At 32.0% G+C, this 24,220-nt stretch overlaps 2 protein-coding genes across 2 annotated transcripts; both read left to right on the top strand.

Annotated features, from left to right (window-relative positions):
• The first annotated feature begins 701 nt into the window (after positions 1–701).
• LOC117926089 (receptor kinase-like protein Xa21) lies at positions 702–6,601 on the top strand. Its single transcript, XM_034845174.1, has 4 exons — positions 702–974; positions 2,496–2,981; positions 3,098–5,749; positions 6,112–6,601. Exons 1-4 carry the CDS (start codon positions 869–871, stop codon positions 6,459–6,461), a joined length of 3,594 nt encoding a protein of 1,197 aa, XP_034701065.1. The 5' UTR covers positions 702–868; the 3' UTR covers positions 6,462–6,601.
• Positions 6,602–8,122: 1,521 nt separating this feature from the next.
• LOC117926088 (LRR receptor-like serine/threonine-protein kinase FLS2) lies at positions 8,123–24,189 on the top strand. Its single transcript, XM_034845173.1, has 5 exons — positions 8,123–8,356; positions 15,272–15,314; positions 20,245–20,730; positions 20,851–23,436; positions 23,783–24,189. Exons 1-5 carry the CDS (start codon positions 8,123–8,125, stop codon positions 24,187–24,189), a joined length of 3,756 nt encoding a protein of 1,251 aa, XP_034701064.1.
• The last annotated feature ends 31 nt before the right edge of the window (positions 24,190–24,220 follow it).

Here is a 24,220-nt window from a genome sequence, read left to right as displayed (position 1 = left end):
TTCTCCTTTGGTAAGTGGACTGCACCATGGTGTTGTCAATCTCCATAGGACTACACTGAAGCCTTTTCCACCACCCTAGACCCCTTTTTCCCAAAAAAAAGGTTGTTGCCCACTGGTCACTTTCCCTTCCTTAACCTCAACTTTTAACCTTATTCTAATCTCCTCCAACCTTTATCAACTACCAACTCAATGATCGATTACTGCAATAATCATTAAGTTGTAAATATATGGAAGTTGTTAAAACATTTTTTATTGAATATATAATGCATTGAATTGCCTTCTAATAAAAAAGGAGTAGCATTTGAATGTGAGACTTCACAATCAATAACTAATGCTTTTGCACCATTCAGACAACTACATGTGAAAGTGGTGTAATTCTTAATTTTTTTTCCCATTTAGTAGGTGGAATGTAACATGGTTGTTCCCTCTTGAGTATACACATTGCTGTAAAGATGCCTCTTTTTGACCTCATTAACCCCTCTTTTGTAGAAAAAAAGAAAAGGTTATTTTTGCCCCCAATTACTTTCCCTTGACCCCAACTTCATATACTATATAACATCCTCGTCCAACATTATTGTGTCCACTTCATTTTCTTCTTGCTTTTTCTCCAAGGGGAAAGATGTACCTCTTTTCTCCTTTTGTTTTAGCATTTGTTTTGGTATATTGTTGGGTGGCTTGCTTCACTCCCATGGTTTTCTCCATCAATTTAGTTGATGAGGTTGCTCTTATTGCCTTGAAAGCCCATATCACATATGATTCCCAAGGCATTTTGGCAACAAATTGGTCTACCAAAAGCTCCTATTGTAGTTGGTATGGTATTTCTTGCAACGCTCCTCAACAAAGAGTTTCTGCAATCAATCTCTCTAACATGGGTCTCCAAGGAACTATTGTGCCACAAGTCGGCAACCTCTCTTTTCTTGTTTCCCTTGATCTCAGTAATAACTACTTCCATGCGTCTCTTCCCAAGGATATTGGTAAGATTCTCTTAAACTTTGTCTACTTTATAGGTCAATACTCATGTTTCCTACTTCAATATATAACATCAATAAAAGCTAGGATTACCATAATATTTTACTTTCAACCATGATGAAATAGTTGAGTAATTGATAAATTATAGTTTCAAAAATAATAATTAAATATTTGGCAAATTGGATTGTTAAATTATTGTGATCATGTATAATAATACAGGTTTAATTTATTCTCTTTATTTTGATACAAAATTCATTTTAATTAAATCAATCATTATACAAGTTAAAAATTAGTTCTAGTTTTTTTTTCATTTCTTAAAAATTATTTTCTTTTTCTATTTTGAATGAATTTAGCATAACTATAGGAACGGTGATAAATTTTTGTTTTAAATTTTAGAATGAGTAATACCAAATACAAATCTAAATAAATATACACAACAATAATAAAAAGTTTCAACTGACTTAGTTCTTTTCTTTTTAAGTTATAACATTAATTGATTTATTTATTGTAACATTTTACAATTGATAGATAATTTCAAGTATAGAAAATTTTGATCCAAAAAAAATTAAATTATTTAAAAAACAGCATAATTTAATGTAATATATTATACATTAAAATGTAATCAAATATTTAATAGATATCAAATAATTTCATATATATAACTTAATTTAATTCAATACAAAATACTTAAAGCTACAATATAATATTTATTTGTGATAAACAATAGTGGATTATTTTGTTGTTAATATTCCTAATAAAAAAAATGAATATTAGTTGATCATATTCTATGTAATACTCAACATTTCTATGAAGTGTATAGTTAATTTCACAAATTATTATTATAGAGTAAGAAACATTATTGTACACAATTCAAACCAACGTAAAGGTTTCAACTAAACCTAATTTCGTAGCAAATGTCAATTTGTGATTCATTCTGTGAAAGTACTAAGAAAAAAATATTAAAGCAAATAATTTCCTTATATTTGATTTTTTTGTAAAAATATAAAAAATCTAATATAATCAAAATTAATTAAAAATTATCTATTTTTAAATTATTTAATCTTTATATAGAAAATTTAAAAAAAATTAAATGTGTTTGAAATAGCATATAAATAATTTATCGACTTTAAATCTTTTTTTCTTTATTTTGTCTTCCTATTTTTCTTCTCAAGTTTCTTTCTCTCATATTTTTTTCCAACCAAATAAAACCTATGACTATATTTGGGAAAATATAAGGGAAAGAAAATAAATAAATAAAATAAATTTAAAGTTAATAAATTAACTTTTTTGTGTTTCTTCAAATTCATTACCTTATTTTAATTATTTGATGCAAATATTTAATAATTTAAAAATACATAAAATTCTAATTAATTTTAATTATATTTTATTTTTTTCTTATTTTTTATAGTAAAACCAGAGAAAATTATTTTCCCTTAATATATTTTTTTCTTTAATACTCTTTTGAACCAAGCATAGTCTACATGTTCAAAATAATAATATTTCAATTTTTTTTTCTTTTATTTTAGGTAAGTGCAAAGAGCTTCAACAACTGAATTTATTTAATAATAAATTGGTTGGAAGCATTCCAGAAGCCATTTGTAATTTATCAAAACTTGAAGAGCTATATCTTGGCAATAATCAGTTGATCGGTGAAATTCCAAAGACGTTCAGTCATCTTCGTAATCTGAAGATATTGTCATTGCGAATGAACAACTTAACAGGTTCCATACCTGCCACCATTTTCAACATATCTTCTTTGCTCAAGATTAGTCTCTCCTACAATAGCCTCTCTGGAAGTCTTCCCATGGATATGTGCAACACTAATCCAAAGCTCAAGGAGCTTAATCTTACGTCAAATCACTTGAGTGGAAAGATCCCCACCGGTTTAGGCCAATGTACAAAGCTTCAAGGAATTTCCTTATCATATAATGAATTCACAGGGAGCATACCAAGAGCAATTGGTAATTTGGTGGAGCTTCAGAGATTGTCTCTCCGCAATAACAGCTTGACAGGTACACTTTTTCTTTCCTCTGTTTTTTTCGATCCTCTCTCACTTTTCCTTAAGCTTTCAAATATGTAAGCATAGAGTTGTTGTTTTTCCAACCCACTCATTTTATTTTTCTTACAGGAGAAATACCTCAATCACTGTTCAACATCTCTTCATTGAGGTTTTTGCGTCTGGGAGAAAATAACCTAGTAGGTATCCTCCCTACAGGCATGGGTTATGATCTTCCCAAGCTTGAAATCATTGATCTCTCAACCAATCAATTCAAAGGTGAAATCCCCTCCAGCTTGTCGCATTGTCGACAGCTCCGAGGGCTATCATTATCACTCAATCAGTTCACCGGAGGCATACCACAAGCCATAGGGAGCTTATCGAATCTTGAAGAAGTATATCTTGCTTATAACAATTTGGCAGGTGGAATTCCTAGAGAGATTGGGAATCTTTCAAATTTAAATAGTTTGCAGCTTGGGTCTAGTGGAATAAGTGGCCCTATTCCTCCTGAAATTTTCAATATCTCTTCTTTGCAAATGATTGATTTGACTGATAATAGCCTTCATGGGAGTCTTCCAATGGATATCTGCAAACATCTTCATAATCTTCAAGGGCTTTATCTTTCTTTCAATCAGCTCAGTGGTCAACTTCCTACAACTCTCTCCTTATGTGGACAATTGCTGTCACTGTCTTTATGGGGGAATAGGTTCACAGGTAACATTCCACATTCATTTGGTAATTTAACCGTCTTACAGGATCTTGAATTGGGGGAAAACAATATTCAAGGTAACATCCCCAATGAGTTGGGGAATCTCATCAACTTACAGAATTTGAAACTTAGCGTAAACAATCTAACAGGGATAATACCAGAAGCTATTTTTAACATCTCAAAACTGCAGACCCTTTCGTTGGCACAAAATCACTTTTCAGGCAGTCTCCCATCAAGTATTGGCACTCAGCTCCCCGATCTTGAAGGGCTTGCTATAGGAGGCAATGAATTCAGTGGAATAATTCCAATGTCTATTTCAAATATGTCAGAACTTACGGTGCTGGACATATGGGACAATTTCTTCACTGGTGATGTGCCAAAAGATCTAGGTAGCTTGAGAAGGCTTGAATTTCTCAACCTTGGATTCAATCAATTGACCGATGAACACTCTGCCTCTGAGGTTGGTTTTCTTACTTCTCTGACAAATTGTAAATTTTTGAGAAGATTGTGGATAGAAGATAATCCTTTAAAAGGTATTCTTCCAAATTCATTAGGGAATCTTTCCATTTCTCTTGAAAGTTTTGATGCATCAGCCTGCCAATTCAAAGGAGCCATCCCCACAGGAATTGGTAATTTGATCAACTTGATTGATTTGAGACTCAATGATAATGACTTGACAGGGTTGATTCCAATATCATTTGGACACCTACAGAAGCTGCAGTGGTTCGCTATCTCTGGAAATCGAATACACGGATCCATTCCTAGTGTTCTGTGCCATTTGACAAACTTGGGATACTTGGATTTGAGTTCAAATAAACTTTTCGGAACAATCCCAAGCTGCTTTGGGAATCTTACTTCACTACGAAGCATCGATCTTCACTCCAATGGACTAGCTTCTGAGATACCTTCATCTCTGTGGACCCTTAGAGATCTCTTGGTTCTTAACTTGTCTTCAAACTTCCTCAACTGCCAACTACCCCTAGAAGTTGGAAACATGAAGTCCTTACTGGTATTGGACTTGTCAAAGAACCAATTTTCAGGGAACATCCCAAGCACCATATCACTTCTTCAAAACCTGCTCCAACTTTACCTATCCCATAACAAGCTACAAGGTCATATGCCCCCAAATTTTGGTGCTTTGGTGAGCTTGGAATACTTGGATCTGTCTGGGAACAATTTTTCTGGTACTATTCCCACGTCATTAGAGGCTCTGAAATATCTTAAATACCTAAATGTTTCCTTCAATAAACTACAAGGAGAGATTCCAAACAGAGGACCCTTTGCAAACTTCACTGCTGAATCTTTCATCTCCAACCTAGCACTTTGTGGAGCACCTCAGTTTCAAGTCATGGCATGTGAGAAAGATACTAGAAGGAACACAAAATCACTCCTCTTGAAATGTATTGTGCCACTAAGTGTATCATTATCAACAATGATACTAGTGGTTCTCTTTATTCTATGGAAGCGAAGACAGACAGAGTCAGAAAGTCCGGTTCAAGTTGATTTGTTGCTTCCCAGAATGCATAGATTGATTTCACATCAAGAACTCCTTTATGCAACCAGCTACTTTGGTGAAGAGAATTTGATTGGGAAAGGAAGCTTAGGCATGGTATATAAAGGCGTATTGTCCGATGGGCTGATTGTTGCTGTGAAGGTTTTCAATTTGGAATTGCATGCAGCTTTCAAGAGTTTTGAGGTAGAATGTGAAGTAATGCGGAATATTCGCCATCGAAATCTTGCCAAGATAATCAGTAGTTGCTCGAACTTGGACTTCAAAGCCTTGGTGCTTGAGTATATGCCTAAAGAGAGCTTAGAGAAGTGGTTGTACTCTCACAACTACTGTTTGGATTTTATCCAAAGATTAAAAATTATGATAGATGTGGCATCAGGGCTAGAGTATCTCCATCATGATTATTCAAATCCTGTGGTTCACTGTGACTTAAAGCCCAGCAATGTCTTGTTAGATGATGACATGGTTGCACACATAAGTGACTTTGGCATTGCAAAACTGTTGATGGGAAGTGAGTTTATGAAGCGAACCAAAACCTTAGGCACCATAGGCTACATGGCACCAGGTAAAGTTTCCTACAACGTCAACACATTCATATATTACAATGATGCGAGCTTATGTCATTTTTTTTCTCTCTCAACTAGCTGGTTTTCCATTTGACCAAGAAACACTAGTTGGCATCTTAGTTTTACATAATGAACAACTAATATTACATGCAGGGAGTAGATTAGAGGATAATTAAGTTATTGTAAGTTGAAAAATGGAGAGGTAATCATTGGCTCTTTACAAACGTCTTACATCTTTTTTAACCTCTTATTACTAAATATTTTTTAACAAGAAGATTGGTTTTTTATTAATTATTTATCTTTCTCTATATTACTATTTATTGTTCATTTTATTAATGAAAACTAATATGCAAGCATGCAGAGTATGGTTCAGAGGGAATAGTATCCACAAAATGTGATACATATAGTTATGGGATCATATTGATGGAAATTTTTGTGAGGAAGAAGCCTACAGATGAAATGTTCGTGGAGGAACTAACCTTGAAGAGTTGGGTGGAGTCATCAGCCAACAACATAATGGAGGTTATAGATGCCAATCTCTTGACAGAAGAAGATGAAAGTTTTGCCTTAAAACAAGCTTGTTTTTCTTCCATCATGACATTAGCTCTTGATTGTACAATTGAGCCTCCTGAGAAGAGGATTAACATGAAAGATGTGGTAGCTAGACTCAAGAAGATCCTAAATCAAATTGTTGATGTAAGAACTCCATAAGAAGAAGAAGGCATGGAGATTGTGTCCTCTTATTCCACCCTGAGCTTGTTTAAGAGTTCACAAATTAAGAATTGAGGGACTATTGGGCATGGCTGCCAAGTATTGAAAGTTAGTTATTATATGAACTCTATGCAAGTTATTCTCAAGTGTTTGTGTAGTTCCTTCCATTTTCTCTAAAGAAATTCAGCTTGAATGATGCCATGAGTATATGCTTTTATTTCATATTTTACCATTAGCATAATATTAAAGTGAAGGTATCCAGTGAATGACTTCTAGAATAACATTTTGTGCTTTTCTTTTTAAGATACGGTATAATTTACAACAATAAATTATTTGGTTGTGCTTGATTTGTACGCACAAATTTAATGTTCTACATGATCATTTCCGCAAAGTGTTTGGTCAAAATCGACCTTTTCTTGTAGGCATACTGTACTAAATTTCTTATAACTTGCAATTACTTCCAAATTGCGTATAATTAGATTTGGCTTATTCAAAGTCATGGTTCATGAGGATTAGAAAGATAGAGAATTCATATTCAAATGCCTCTTTCTAATTCCAAACATATTTTATGGTTCAAAAAGAATATAATATAAATTGACAACAATCAACTATTGAAAGAATAAAGTAAAAGTGGTGTTTCTTTTATTTTATCAGAGATGTGACATGATCAATATTTATCATTGAATTTGTGGAATTTTGAAAAGGTCAATAGTTTTATTATTTTATTATTATTATTATTATTATTTTGGTGAGAATTAAGATCTCAAATTGTGAAAAGAATTTAATAAAATGTTAACAAAAAAAAATAAAATTGAATGAAGATCAATTTTTGGGATGATATATACATGCCTTTGATTTGTTAATAGGAAGTAACTACAAATTCAAACATACATTATGCCTGCAACTCCAATTGATTCATGGCTTCCTGGAACGCATGAAAAGATTTCACACCAGCAACTTCTTTATTCAACAAACTACTTTGGTGAATATAATTTGATTGGGAAAGGAAGCCTAGGCATGATATATAAAGGCATATTATCTAATGGCTTAACTGTTGCTATAAAGGTTTTCAATTTAGAATTCCAAGGAGCCTACCAGAGTTTTGATTCAGAATGTGAAGCGATGCAAAGTATTCGCCATCAGAATCTCATCAAGATAATTACTTGTTGCTCAAACCTTGACTTCAAAGCCTTGGTGCTCGAATATTTGTCTAATGGAAGTCTTGACAAGTGGTTATATTCTCACAACTATTTTTTGGATCTCATCCAAAGATTAAACATCATGATTGATGTGGCATCAGCATTGGAGTATCTTCATCATGATTGTCCAAGCCTTGTGGTGCATTACGACTTAAAGCCCAACAATATTTTGTTAGATGATGACATGGTTGCTCATGTGGACGATTTTGGGATCACAAGACTGTTGACTGAAACAGAGTCTATGCAACAAACAAAGACCTTGGGCACAATTGGAAGTTCCTCACTACTTCTATGCCTATTTACTACAATTTATTTTTGAATTTGTAAATTTGTTTCCTTTCTTTGAACTAGCTTTCCAATTTTTTGATTTTATAATAAAAATAACATGATGCGTAAGTAGAGTATGGCTCAGATGGGATAGTATCCACAAAGGGTGATGTTTTTAGCTATGGGATCATGCTAATGGAGGTATTTGCAAGGAACAAGCCTATGGATGAAATGTTCAATGGAGATCTATCCTTGAAGAGTTGGGTGGAGTCATTAGCCGATTCGATGAAAGAGGTTGTGGATGCCACTCTATTGAGGAGAGAGGATGAAGACTTTGCCACAAAGCTGAGTTGTTTGTCCTCCATTATGGCTTTAGCTTTGACATGTACAACCGATTCACTTGAGGAGAGGATTGACATGAAAGATGTGGTAGTTAGACTTATGAAGATCATAATCGAATTGTTGATATAAGGATTACCTCAAATTGTTACACAACGGTTCATGTCAATAGTTCGAAACATGTGGGAGTTGGTTAAGAGTACAAAAATAACGATCCTCACCATTCTTAGGTATATGTCATGGGTCTTAATGTTTTTAATTCTATCTTTTCTCCATTAGCAGAGTTTTAGAATAAGTTATATCCAAGTGAGTCATGGAAGGGCATATCATGCTTTTATTTTTAAGGTTTAGTAGAGATATTGTGCTAAAGGTTGCTTTGTTCTCAAATAATTTAGCAGATGGGTTTCCTTTTCTTGCCTTGAAAGTCCATCCAACCTATGACTCTTAAAGGCATTTGGCAACAAACTGATCCATTCAACCTTTTCTATTTAATTCATTTATAAGAATTATTTTTTCATGTTATTTATTTTTTAATTTATGTATCATTATTTATATAACATAGTAGTTATTTTTATTTATTTTAAATTCCTTAATGTAATAAAATTAAAATTCTAAATAAATTATATTTAACTAATTTATAAGAATTACTTTTTCATTAAAAGGTTCTAAAATTTCTTGTTTCATAAATTTACACAAAAAAATTAACATAGAAAGCGAAAAAAATTAAAAGGTAAAATATAAGAACTTTTTTATTTTATTTATTTATTTATTATATTTTCTACTTTTATGAATATATTGTGAAAATTATTTTAATTTTATTTCTAATTCCTTAACATAATAAATTTATAATTAGAAGTAAACTCAGTTTGATTGGTTTATATGATTACTCTTTAATTAAAGTGATTTCATTAAAGGGTTCCCAAAGTTAGTATAGTTTCACAAAAGATAAGAAAATAAAATTATAAGGTATAATACAAGTACTTTTGTCGATCATATATTATGATAATATATTTAAAATTATAAATAAATTTGTTATTATAATTGGATGTTTTTTAAGTAAAGGAATATTGTTATTGCTTCTAGTAATACTTGTTCTTTAATAATGTATTCTTTTGATGAATTTAATAATCATAATTTCATATTTGAAACTATCAACAAATAATGAGATTCGACATCTAGGGAATTTAGAGGATTTGGAACATAATTTGGTTAGATTTATATGCTTAAACTACATGAGCAAATTGCAAATGAATTATTTAATTAGTTGAGTAAATTGTAATACATATGATATTTTATATCAAAAATAATTTTTACTAATTAATATATTAATTGTATAATATTTGAAAGAATATATACTTAGTAAGGCGATTCAGCATCAACTATCCCTAGTTCAAGGTGCATCATTGAGGTCATGGTGATAGCTTTTAAGTAAGGACTCTTGGAGAGGTCGAAGCTATTCAGGTTGCCATCAAAATTGCCCCCTATTACTATAGAAGAATTGTTTTTCAAAGCTCAAAAATACATTATGCTTGAGGAAGATTTGAAATCACAACAATCTCATCGAAAGGATCATGTGGAAGCATTGTTATCAACTAGGCCCTTTAATGGAAGCCAACTCAAACATGGTATAGGAAGATAGGAAGACTGGGAGGATGGGTGAGACCACAAAAACAAGCAGCCCACACACCATGTTAACCAAAGGTGAGAAACCTAACCTCGTCCATGCTATACTTTATTGCAAGTATCATATGAACAAATCTTATAAGAGATAAAAAGGATGAAAAGATACCCAACTCTAATGCCACCTAGGATAACAAAAAGAAACCGTATACATACTCTCATTCTCACAAGGAACAAGGTCATTGGACCAACAGGGGAAGGAAAAAGATAAGGACTTAATCAAGCTATGTCACTTAAGCAAGGGAAGCTTCAACACTTCACAACATAGTAAGGACTTAATAGGGAAAGGAAAAAGATAAGGAAGAATGATTGTTACCTCTTCTAATAAGGTCACCTCAAGCTATATATGATAACCATGATCATGGATAATGTGCGCAAAAGTGTGAGAGGAGCTATGTAAGAAGGATTATAATAGCCATGATCATGAACAATGCAGCATGCACAAGCTTGTTGTGGACAACAGCCAGGGCATCATATAGTAATTGATCCAATTCTTTCATTAAAGAAATTATCATTAGAGCGTACTAGTTTTAAGATTTTCATATTCAATCTATTAAAGCATTTAGGGTGACCAGAAATCACAAGTGAGTTGAGCAAGTACTTCTTTTCATTAAATGCAACTTTGACATTCATCATCCCCTAAAAGAAAAACCTAGCAAGCTTAAGCTCAAAAAATAACTTTCTTCTCACAAAATAGGAATTAAAGCAAAATGCATTCCTCTCTTAAGATTTTGTAACCAACCTATGTTATGTTCAAGTTTGAGGATAGTGTTTCTTTTACTTTCTTCTTAATTTGTGTTGGTATTTGATTTCATTGTTTTTAATTAAATTTATAAAGCTTAAGCTCCGCTTTCTTAATTAAGAAGAAAATGCTTATTCTCCAAAAACCTTCCTATTCTAGATATACAACTTCTAAACATTTTCTTAAGCATTTTTCTTAAAAAGGAAAATTTGAAAATGCTAGCATTTTAATTTTGCATTCTTGATTAAAAAATTAAAATGTCAAATAGGCACAAAGAAAAGAAAAGTGACATCTAATAAAATGTTCAAAGAACCCAACTTTTCAGGTTTCTTTCTCGGTTTTGGCAGGACTGCACTGTTGTTGCCCTCCATGACCCACTTTTTTTCCAAGGAGGTGGTTTCCCACCAATTTCTTTCTTCTTGAATACACCTTTAGATCGTCATATGCTGACAGCTCTTCACTGCACCAGGCTTGACCCGAGGTTAGCTCTTTTGTCCTTTTGGAAAACCGCACCGCACTGTCCCTTCTTGACCGGCTCAACCCACTTCTCCGAAAGAGGTTGAGGGTGTCTTGTCCCTTTAGGGATCACCACACAGGGTTTACCCAGCAATTACTTTGTTCTTTCTTCATTCTTCCTACATTTCTCCAATTCCATTATGACATGCAGATGCTTGTTGCATTGTTTTGAGTGTGTCCAGCTGGAGACAGTTGCAGCAGCTCTGGTCATAATCCATGCTTGCAGTCATGTGTAGGAAATATCAAACTTTATGTTTGGTCATGCAGAAAATGACACCTGAATTATAATTTTTATGGGAGTTAGAAAAGTCTCGCTTCTTTGATGATTATCCAAAGATTCAATCATGAAATGCGGAAAATGTAAATTCATGTATATAGGTTTGAAACTTATTTCTTTAGAAAATGTAAATCTTCATGTGTATATGAATCTCCGACATTCCCTAATTTCAAACCCATATCAATGGTGTGTGTACCCCATTTATATTTATTACAACCATCGGTTATATATATCACATTCAAAACACCCACAATCATATACAAAGAATTTTAGCAAATTTTTGGTTGCAAAATGGGGATTGGTAGTTGAAAATTTTATTATTATTGATTATTATTTCAATAGAGGGTTGTCAAATTTCTTGTTAATAAAGTTTCACAAAAGAACAGAAAATAAAATTATAAGGTATAATATATGTACTTTTTAATAATAATAATAATATTATTATTATTATTAATAGTATTATTATTTGTATTTTGTCTATCATTATATATATATATATATATATATATATATATATATATATTGATAATTTATTTAAAGTTATAAATTTGTTAATATTATTACATAGTTATGGATTTCTTTAATATAATATGCTAGATGTTCTTTTGAGTAAAGGAATATTGTTATTGCTTTTATAATAATATATAAGAACATTAGAAAAAAACAGTTAATGATGTATTTTTTTGGCAAATTTAATAATCATAATTTCATATTTGAAACTACCAATAACATAATGAGATTCGACATCTATAAAATTTATAGGATTTATAACATAGTCTAATTAGATTTATATGTTTAATTTACATGAACAAATTACAAATAAATTATTTAGTTGAGTAAATTACAATAGATATGATATTTTATATCAAAAGATAATTTTTACTGATGAATACTTTAAATATATAATATGGGAAAAGATCATTGAAAAGTATTAATAGAGTGAGTGTAGGGTTAATTTTGTAAAATAAATTATCTTTAGTCTTTAAATTTCATATGTGGCAATTCCGCCAAGATCTCTTCGTTAGTTGGGGGAAAAATCCGCACGAATCGGATTTTTTGAGGAACGTATCGAGAGAGAATTGGATTTGGTTAGACAATGTGTGGTTGGTAAACAAGGATCGGTTTTTTAGCAATTGCTTTGGGTCGTTTACCAATGTCAGTAATTGACGATTGCACAATTCGAACAATTTTGAATTCACCTCAAATAACAAGTGAATAAACGCAAGAGTTAAATTAAATTCAATACATTGAACTATCATACCAAATGCTTTTCACTTTGATTGATTTAGCAATTATTATAAAGCTTATAATTTTTAGAAAATAAGAAAATAAATCTTAAAAATCATTCACAAAAGGTAGACAGCTCTATTTGCAAGTGGAACTTTGTCTACTGTGGCATGAGGACTACGGCACCATGATTGCCCACTCTTCAATGCACCAGGCTTGACCCGGGTAGCTCTTTTGTCCCTTTTGGAAAACTGCACCATAACTATTGCCCCTTCTTGTCCGGCTTAACCCACTTCTCCAAAAGCGGTTGAGGGTGTTCTTGTCACTTTAGGGACCACCACACAGGGGTTACCCTAACCCCAACAATTACTTTAATATGTCTAACGGGAGACAGTTGCAGCAGCTCTAGTCATAATCCATGCATTCTATGAGGTGTAGGAAATACCAAACTTTGTGTTTGCTCATGCAGAAAATGACTCTGGATTTATAATTTTTATGGGAGTTGGAAAAGTCTTTGCTTCTTTGATCCATGATTATCCAATGATTCAATCAGGACAAGCAGAAAATGTAAATCTTCATGTATATAGGTTTGCCAGTTATTTCTTCAAAAAATATAAATATTCATGTATATATGAATCACCAACAAGCCCTAATTTCACCCCTATAAATTTGATATTTCACTCCCATAATTTGTGTCATGCTCCCATATTATATTACTCTTCTCCAATAATCGTTGATTCTACTTTATTAATTCCACTCCAATATCTCTTAATTTTGCTTTCAAGGACAAAGTTATAAATCTTCTATTCTATTAATTTATATCATTATCTAATTGCTTTGTGTCCTTAGTCACGTTGCTTTGTACCCTTGATCACATTGCTTTGTAGAGAGGTTTCATTTCTTCATGTTTTTGTCCCAATTGGTTGATCGTACCATAGTTCCTTTTGCTTTGCATCCCCATTGTTGGTACAAATCAAATAAATAAGCTATACTCAACTCTCAATGGTGTGCACCCAATTCATTTGTATTACAACCATATGCTATATATCACATTCAAATGGAAGTATTCTTATAGAATTGATATTGATGTTAAACATTTGACCAAATGTTTCATTATTTAGACCAAAGCTCAATGGCAAAAACAATGAAGGATAAATCATTAGATAAGGTAGACTTTAGGATTTTAATCGAGCTAAAATATTTTTATTAGATTATTAAAAACCGGATGCATGCTCAAACCTAGCGCTTAATTAAGTACTCAAATTTAGGCTCAAGCGTTTGAGAGCACTCAAGCACGAGAAGCACTCTAGTATTTGAGCGTTTGAAGTCGATCTTTCCAAATTTGAATTCCCAATTTTGTTTTAATTCTTTTCATGTTTTAAGAATTGATTTTCGGAAACTTTAGGTGTCAATCCACTAGGGTTTCATCCTTGTATAAATATTATGTCTAGGAATTTTTTTCGTTATTGATAGAAATTTGAAAAAAAGATTATCAGCCTTTATGGATTCTAAAACTCCTAGGTTTTTGTAATTCTCATTCTTTGAGTTCGTGAGAGAGATCTGCATCCCTTTAAGTGTTGAGATAATCCATTGATTGCATGTGTGGTGTTGTGTTACGAATTTGAAAACTAGTATATGTATTGAAGAATAAAACTTAAGGATAACATGCACCATATAAATTTGTATATTTTTCTTCTAAAAGAAGATTTGTGTTTTGTAGTCTTTAATCCTATGGGTTTTATATCTGTATATTTACAATGATATAGATAAGGAATGATAAATATTTGTTCATATATATATTAGATTATTAAGGTAGAGAATTCCAAGCACAAGGTTAAGGAATTAATAAGTTTGAGTCCAATTAGATGTAATGACATTGAAGTTGTTAAAACGATTTATTAAATTATTAAACAGATTACATTAGATTGAATTATCTAGAAAAAGAGTAGCAAGGGAAAAGTGTGACTACCAAGTCAATAACCAATGTTTTTGCACCACTTTAATAAGTGAACTGTACCCATATGGTTATCATTCTGGATGGGACTACATTGAAGCCCTTTCTCACCTCCTAGGACATCTTTTTCCAGAAAAAGTTGTTGCTCACGAATTACTTGATAGACGTTAAGATCACTCACAGCTCTCACTGGCCTAACTGGTGTAACGGCTGCTGCTTGCTGCTTGCTGCTGTACTTCAGAAGTTGTTGCACTTCTAAAGTTAGGTAGTTTGTTAGACTTTGTTAGATTAGTTAGGCTGTTACACAATGGAAAATTCTGTTGTACGGAAGTGGGTACGGTACCAGCAAAATTCCCGTTTTTGGATCAGAAGCTTCCAATCAAGACTGAATGCCTTTGCACCACTTAGCTGGACTGCATCATCGTATTGCCTCTTCTTGAATACGCTTTGCTTGATCAACTTGCCCCTGCTTGCCCTCCATGACCCACTTTTTTCCAAGGAGGTGGTTTCCGACCAATTTCTTTCTTCTTGAATACACCATTAGATCGTGATATGCGGACAGCTCTATATGCAGATTGAGTTTTGTCTCCTGTGGAATGTGGACTGCAGCACCGTGATAACCCACTCTTCACTGCACCAGGCTTGACCCGAGGTTAGCTCTTTTGTCCTTTTGGAAAACTGCACCGCAGCTGTCCCTTCTTGACCGGCTCAACCCACGTCTCCAAAAGAGGTTGAGGGTTAGGGATCACCACACAGGGTTTACCCACCAATTACTTTGTTCTTTCTTCATTCTTCCTACATTTCTCAATTGCATTATGAAATGCAAATGCTTGTTGCATTGTTTTGAGTGTGTCCAGCTAGAGACAGTTGCAGCAGCTCTGGTCATAATCCATGCTTTCAGTGATGTGCAGGAAACATCAAATTTTATATTTGGTCATGCAGAAAATGACACCTGAATTATAATTTTTATGGGAGTTAGAAAAGTCTTGCTTCTATGATGATTATCCAAAGATTCAATCATGAAATAGAGAAAATGTGAACTTCATGTATATAGGTTTGGAGCTTATTTATTGCTTCTTCATTGACAGATTTCTTCCATGTTGTCTAGAATATATACCAAAGATAGCTCGAAACATCCACAATCATATACAAAGAAAGAGGAGAAATATGACATCTTTTAGCAAATATTTACTTGCAAAATGGGGATTAGTAGTTGAAAATTTTATATTATTGAGCTACCATTTCCAAGTAAACTCATCAAAACCTCCTAATTACAAGGTAGTAGCTGTTGGGGTGTTCTCTTGAAATATAAAATTCCATATAGACTCTTGAACACTTAAATGTATAGCAAAAATTTAAATGGTTTCAGAAATATTTTCGGTTTAAAAAAAAAAAAAAACTAACACGCTTACTTTTGGTTTTATTTTTAATGGTTCGATTGCCTTGATTTTTAAATCATATAATAAATTTATTTTTGAAAAATGAAATGTCTTTACCCTAATAATTATTTAAAAAAATTTCTGAAGGGCAGCTTTTTGAAAAAATTTCAAGTCTTTCACCAGTCCTCTTGTTCCACAAGTAATGTTACATTCTAGATTTGGCTATATTTTTATCTGCTTCTTCAATATATTTGATAGAGAAGTTATATACAAATTATCACACACTCTCTCTATTTAAATTGATTGAAAAAAGTGGACCAAAAAAAGTATCATTTGCCTTTCTAAATTGACATAACCAATAGTATAGTGTCGCTCTAATGAAATGATAAATAATTTGTTATGATGTGATATAGATATGAAATGATAAATCTTTTGTTCAAATATAAATTAGGTTGTTTTGTTTGAATTAACAATTTTGTTCTATTCATCTTGACTTAGCAATTGTTTACTTGACTTTTCTTACTCTTTATTGAAGATTCAAAATTGTTGTGTCATCAACCCAAAATTAAACAAGTATAGAGAGATTCAAAAAAGGTTAATTAGGATAAATTATGAGATAAAATTGGGTTTAGTTTTTTAATTAAGCTAAAATATTTTTAAATAGATTAGTTAAAAACTAGACCAACACTCAAACCTAGTGCTCAAGCACTTTAAGAACACCCAAGCGTTTGAAGCAAATTTTTCCAAATTTGAATTCTTGATTTTGTTTTAATGATAGGTGTCTGTCCACTAAGGTTTCATCTCTATATAAATATTGTGCCTAAAAATCATTTTGGTTATTGATGCAAATTTCATAAAAAGATTATTAGCCTTTACTACATCCCAATATTCCCATATTTTTGTGAGTCTCATTCTTTGGGTTGGTGAGAGAGATCTGCATCCCTTCAGGTGTTAAGGTAGTCCACTTGGTGCAAATATGATCTTGCCTTTTGGACTTAAAAACTAGTATATATATTAGAAATTAAAACTTAGGGAGAACATTTGCCATGTAAATTTGTATACTTTTCTTTTAATATTGGGCTTCTGCTCTATAGTCTCTTACCATGTGATTTTTTTACATTTATATGGTATTTGGGAGATTTTATGGGTGGTTTTTCATGTAAAAATTGTTGGTTTCTTTTTTCTTTTTCTTTTTTTTTCTAATTATTAAAAAGGAATTAAAAAAAAATTGTATTAAAAAGAAGATAATACGATTTACCCTTGTAGGTGTTTTGTAATTGAAATATACAAACTTTTAAAATGTCATACATTTAACTTACAAAATGTGGAGAAGATTTCTAGTGTATAATTAATATAGAGAACTCCAAGCATAAGGTTAATGGATTTAGATTGAGTGCAATCATCTTGAGTTGTAATTATATCAAAGTTGTTAAAGCAATCCATTAAATTAATTATAAATAGGTCACAATCTTCTAAACAAGGAGTAACATAGGAAAGAGATTGCCAAGTCAATAACCAATGCTTTTGAACCACTTAGATAGTTCCATGGTTGTCACTCTCGGTGGGACTGCACATGAAGCCCTTTTCCACTTCCTCAGACACTTCTTCCAAGAAGGTTGCTACCCACCAATTACTCTCCCTTAACCCCTGCTTTGTTAAACCACATCCTCTCCTTCAACCTTTATCAACGACCTTTTTTTCTTGTTCTCTCCAAGGAAAGGTGCATCTCTTTTCACCTTATGTTTCAGTGTTTGCTTTGGTGCATTATTGGGTGGCTTGCTTCACTTCCATGGTATTCTCCATCAATTTAGTTGATGAGTTTGCTCTTGTTGCCTTGAAAGCCCATATCACATATGATTCCCAAAGCATTTTGGCAACAAATTGGTCAACCAAAAGCCCCCATTGCTGTTGGTATGGTATTTCTTGCAATGCTGCTCAACAAAGAGTTTCTGCAATCAATCTTTCTAACATGGGTCTTGAAGGAACTATTGCACCACAAGTTGGCAACCTCTCCTTTCTTGTTTCCCTTGATCTTAGTAATAACTACTTTCATACCTCTCTTCCTAAGGATATTGGTAAGATTCTCATAATTTTTCTCTATTTTACAGGTCAATACTCATATTTCCTGCTTCAATATATAACATCAATAAGGTTGAGATTATCATAATTTTTAGCTTTCAACCATGATGAGATAGTTGAGTAATTGATAAATTATAGTTTAAAAAATAATAATTAAATATTTGTTAAATTGGATAATATGGAATGATAAAAGTTTAACTTATTCTCTTTATTTTGATATAAGATTCATTTTAATTAAATAAATCATTATATGATTTAAAAACGAGTTGTATTTTTTTTTTCATTTCTTAAAAATTATTTTCTTCTTTCTATTTTTATTGAATTCAAGTAAACATAATTATTACAATTGTAATAATTTTTTATTTTAAATTTTAGAATGGGTAGTACCCACAAATTAGATTAAATAAATATAACAATAATAAAAGTTTTCAACTAACAAAATGTTTTTCTTTTAAAGTTACAAAATTAAATAATTTATTTATGGTAACATTTTTCATTTGATAGATAATCTTGAATATTGAAAATTTTGATCCAAAAAGTTAAATTATTGAAAAAGAAAAACATAATTTAAGTAATATATTTTAAATTAAATGTAATAAAATATTTCATAGATATTAAATAATTTCATATATATATATATATATATATATATATAACTAAATTTAATTTAATATAATATATTTAAAGCTACAATACAATATTTATTTGTAACAAAAAATAGTGGATATTTTTGTTATTAATATTTCTTATAAAAAATAAAAATAAAATGTCAATTAGTTAATTATATTCTATCTAATACTTGACATTTGTGTTAAGTGCATGGTTAATTTCACAAATTATTTGATAATATATTATAGAGTAATAAACATTATTGTACACAATTCAAACCGTCATATAAGTTACAAATTGTATTCAATCAAACCAAAATGCTCTACCTAAATGCTTGGCAACCATCAACATGTGGTTCATGATAAGTTTTTCTCCATATTAGTGCCTTTTTCAAATATTATCGTGATATTTGATTTCTATAAAGTACTAAGAAAAAAAATAAAGATTTTTTTTTATATTTGATTTTACTATGAAAAAAATCAAATATAATTAATTAAAACTTATCTATTTTAAAATTATTTAATCTTTATATAAATGAATTAAAACAAGTAAAATGTGTTTAAAGTAGCATGTAAATAATCTATTGACTTTAAATCTATTTTTTTTCTTTACTTTTATTTTTACTCTTTCTTTTATATATATGAGGGAAAGAAAATAAAAAGGAAACTTAGAAGAAGAAAAAGCAAAGAAAAAAAAAGATTTAAATTTTATATGTTCCTTCAAATTCATTTAAAATTAAAAATAGATTTAAAGTTAATAAATTGATTTTATATCTTTCTTCAAATTCATTTACTTATTTTAATTCTTCTATATAAAAATTTAATAATTTAAAAATGCATACATTTTTTTTTTCCAATTTTCTATAGTAAAACCATTGGGAGAAGATAATTTTCCTTTAATATTTTTTTTCTTTCTTTTATTATCTTCTACAACCAAACATAGTCTATAGGTTCATGATAAATAATATATTGACTTTAAATCTTTTTTTTTCTTTACTTTTATTTTTGCTCTTTCTTTTTTATAATTTTTTTTTTTTTTGTCTATTTTGTTTTCCTCGTATTTTCTTGTAAGCAAGCAAAATCTTTGACTATGTTTGGTTCCCAAAAAAATAAGAGGGAAAGAAAATAAAAAGGAAACTTAGAAGAAGAAAAAAGTAAAGAAAAATAAAAAATAAAAAAATAAAAAAGATTTAAATTTAATAGATTAAATTTTATATGTTCCTTCAAATTTATTTAAATTTAAAAAATAGATTTAAAGTTAATAAATTGATTTTATATGTTTCTTCTAATTCATTACTTATTTTAATTCCTTGATATAAAATTTTAATAATTTTAAAATGCATTTATTTTAATTAATTTTAATTATATTTTATATTTTTCCTATTTTCTATGGTAAAACCATTGGGAGAAAATAATTTTCCTTTAATATTTTTTTTTCTTTCTTTTGTTATCTTCTATAACCAAACATAGTCTATATGTTAATAATAATAATATTTCAAATCTTTTTTTATTTTAGGTAAGTGCAAGGAGCTTCAACAGCTGAATTTATTCAATAATAAACTGGTTGGAAGCATTCCAGAAGCCATTTGTAATTTACCAAAACTTGAAGAGCTATATCTTGGCAATAATCAGTTAATTGGTGAAATTCCAAAGAAGATGAGTCATCTTTGTAATCTGAAGATATTGTCATTGCGAATGAACAACTTAACAGGTTCCATACCAGCCACCATTTTCAACATATCTTCTTTACTCAACATTAGTCTGTCCTACAATAGCCTCTCTGGGAGTCTTCCCATGAATATATGCAACACCAATCCAAAGCTCAAGGAGCTTAATCTTTCATCAAATCATTTGAGTGGACAGATCCCTAATGGTTTAGGCCAATGTATAAAACTTCAAGTAATTTCCTTATCATATAATGAATTCACGGGAAGCATACCAAGAGGAATTGGTGAATTGGTGGAGCTTCGGAGATTGTCTCTCCAGAATAACAGTTTGACAGGTACACTCTTTCTTTTCTTTTTTATTTTTCCTTCTTATTCTTTCACTTTCCCTCAAGCTTTCAAAGATGTAAGCATAGCGTTAATGTTTTTCCAACCCACTCATTTTAATTGTGTTCCAGGAGAAATGCCTCATTCTCTGTTCAACATTTCTAGCCTGAAGTTTCTGAATCTGGAAGTAAATAACCTAAAAGGTGAAATCCCCTCTACTTTGTCACATTGTCAAGAGCTCCAAAAGCTATCATTATCATTCAATCAATTCACTGGACGCATTCCAGATGCCATAGGGAGTTTATCTAATCTGGAAGGATTATATCTTGGTTATAACAAATTGGCAGGTGGAATTCCTAAGGAGATGGGGAATCTTCTTAATTTAAATATTTTGAGCCTAACTTCTAGTGGACTAAGTGGTCCTATTCCTACCAAAATTTTCAATATCTCTTCATTGCAAGAGATTTATTTAAGTAATAATAGTTTTTCTGGGAGTCTTCCAATGGATATCTGCGAACATCTTCCTAATCTCAAAGGGCTTTATCTTGCTATCAATCAGCTCAGTGGTCAACTTCCTGCAACTATATCCTTATGCAGGCAACTTCTGTCACTGTCCCTATTTTACAACAAATTCACAGGTACCATTCCACCTTCATTTGGTAATTTAACTGCCTTACAGGATCTTCAATTGGGGGAAAACAATATTCAAGGTAATATCCCCAAGGAGTTGGGGAGTCTCATCAACTTAAAATTCTTGAATCTTGGCCCAAGCAATCTAACGGGGATAGTACCAGAAGCTATTTTTAACGTCTCTAAGCTGCAGTCCCTTTCGCTGGTACTAAATCACCTTTCAGGCAGTCTCCCATCAAGTATTGGCACTTGGCTCCCGGATCTTGAAGGGCTTTATATAGGTGGCAATCAATTTAGTGGAATAATTCCATTGTCTATTTTAAACATGTCAAAGCTAACAGTCCTAGACATCAGCGTTAACTTCTTCACTGGATATGTGCCAAAAGATCTAGGTAACTTGAGACGACTCCAATACCTCTCCCTTTCACGAAACCAGTTGAGTAATGAACACTCTGACTCTGAGCTTGCCTTTCTTACATCATTAACGAATTGCAACTCTTTGAGAAATTTGTGGATCAGTGCTAATCCTTTAAAAGGCATTATTCCAAATTCATTAGGGAATCTCTCCATTTCTCTTGAAAGTATTGTCGCGAGTGGCTGCCAACTCAGAGGCACCATCCCTACAGGGATTAGTAATCTAACCAACTTGATCGATTTGAGACTTGATGATAATAACTTGACAGGGTTGATTCCAACATCATCTGGACGGCTACAGAAGCTCCAGGTGTTGTATTTTTCTCAAAACCAAATACACGGGCCCATTCCTAGTGGTCTATGCCATTTGGCAAACTTGGGATTCTTGGATTTGAGTTCCAATAAACTTTCCGGAACAATCCCTGGCTGCTTTGGGAATCTTACTTTACTACGAGGCATCAATCTTCACTCCAATGGACTAGCTTCTGAAGTACCTTCATCTCTGTGGACCCTTAGAGATCTCTTGGTTCTTAACTTGTCTTCAAACTTCCTCAACAGCCAATTGCCTCTAGAAGTTGGAAACATGAAGTCTTTAGTGGTATTGGACCTGTCAAAGAACCAATTTTCAGGAAACATCCCAAGCACCATATCACTTCTTCAAAAACTGGTCCAACTTCACTTATCCCATAACAAGCTGCAGGGTCATATGCCCCCCAATTTTGGTGATTTGGTGAGCTTGGAATACTTGGATCTGTCTGGGAACAATTTATCTGGTTCTATTCCCATGTCATTAGAGGCTCTGAAATATCTCAAATACTTAAATGTTTCTTTCAACAAACTACAACGAGAGATTCCAAACGGAGGACCCTTTGCAAACTTCACTGCTGAATCTTTCATCTCCAACCTAGCACTTTGTGGAGCACCTCGGTTTCAAGTCATGGCATGTGAGAAAGATCCTAGAAGGCACACAAAATCACTCCTCTTGAAATGTATTGTTCCACTGGCTGTATCATTATCAATAATAATAGTAGTGGTTCTCTTTGTTCTACGGAAGCAAAGACAGACTAAATCAGAAGCACTGCAGGTTCAAGTTGATTTGACATTGCTTCCCAGAATGCGTCCAATGATTTCACATCAAGAACTCCTTTATGCAACCAACTATTTTGATGAAGAGAATTTGATTGGGAAAGGAAGCTTAGGAATGGTATATAAAGGGGTGTTATCCGATGGGTTGATTGTTGCTGTAAAGGTTTTCAATGTGGAATTGCAAGGAGGTTTCAAGAGTTTTGAGGTAGAATATTATGAAGTAATGCAGAATATTCGGCATAGAAATCTTGCCAAGATAACCAGTAGTTGCTACAACTTGGACTTCAAAGCCTTGGTGCTTGAGCATATGCCTAATGGGAGCTTAGAGAAGTGGTTGTACTATCACAACTACTTCTTGGATTTTGTCCAACGATTAAAAATTATGATAGATGTGGCATCAGGGCTAGAGTATCTCCATCATGATTATTCAAATCCTGTGGTTCACTGTGACTTGAAGCCTAGCAATGTCTTGTTAGATGATGACATGGTTGCACACATTAGTGATTTTGGCATTGCGAAACTGTTGATGGGAAATGAGTTTATGAAGCGAACCAAAACCTTGGGCACCATAGGCTATATGGCACCAGGTAAAGTTTCCAACAACTTCAACACATTCATATATTACAATGATACGAACTTATGCCATTTTTTTCTCTCTCAACTAGCTGGTTTTCCATTTGACCAACAAGCACTAGTTGGCATCAAAGTTTTACATAATGAACAACTAATATTACATGCAGGGAGCAAGTTAGAGGATAAGTTATTGCAAGTTTTCTAGGTTTTTAAAATTGTTTTCAATCATTGGCTCTTTATAAATGTCTTACATCTTTTATGACTTCTTAATACTTAATATTTTTTCATAAGATCGTTTTTTATTAATATTTATCTTTCTTTGTTCATTTTATTAATGAAAACTAATATGCAAGCATGTAGAGTCTAGCTCAGAGGGAATAGTATCCACAAAAGGTGATATATATAGTTATGGGATTATGCTGATGGAAACTTTTGTGAGGAAAAAGCCTACAGATGAAATGTTCATGGAGGAACTAACCTTGAAGAGTTGGGTGGAGTCATCAACCAACAACATAATGGAGGTTATAGATGTAAATCTTCTAATAGAAGAAGATGAAAATTTTGCCTTAAAACAAGCTTGTTTTTCTTCCATCAGGACATTAGCTTTGGATTGTACAACTGAGCCTCCTCGGAAGAGGATTAATATGAAAGATGTGGTGGTTAGACTCAAGAAGATCCTCAATCAAATTACTGATGTAAGGACTCCACAATTAAGAGAAAGAAGGCATGAAGATCAGGTCTCTTTCTTCCTCCCTGAGCTTGTTTAAAAGTTCACAAATCAAGAATTGAGGGACCATT

This window comes from Vitis riparia, chromosome 12, assembly GCF_004353265.1.
Source record: "Vitis riparia cultivar Riparia Gloire de Montpellier isolate 1030 chromosome 12, EGFV_Vit.rip_1.0, whole genome shotgun sequence".
NCBI classification, from domain to species: Eukaryota; Viridiplantae; Streptophyta; class Magnoliopsida; order Vitales; family Vitaceae; genus Vitis; species Vitis riparia.
The sequence above is the reverse complement of the archived record's forward strand: the minus strand, read 5'-3'. Positions and strand labels throughout refer to the sequence as shown.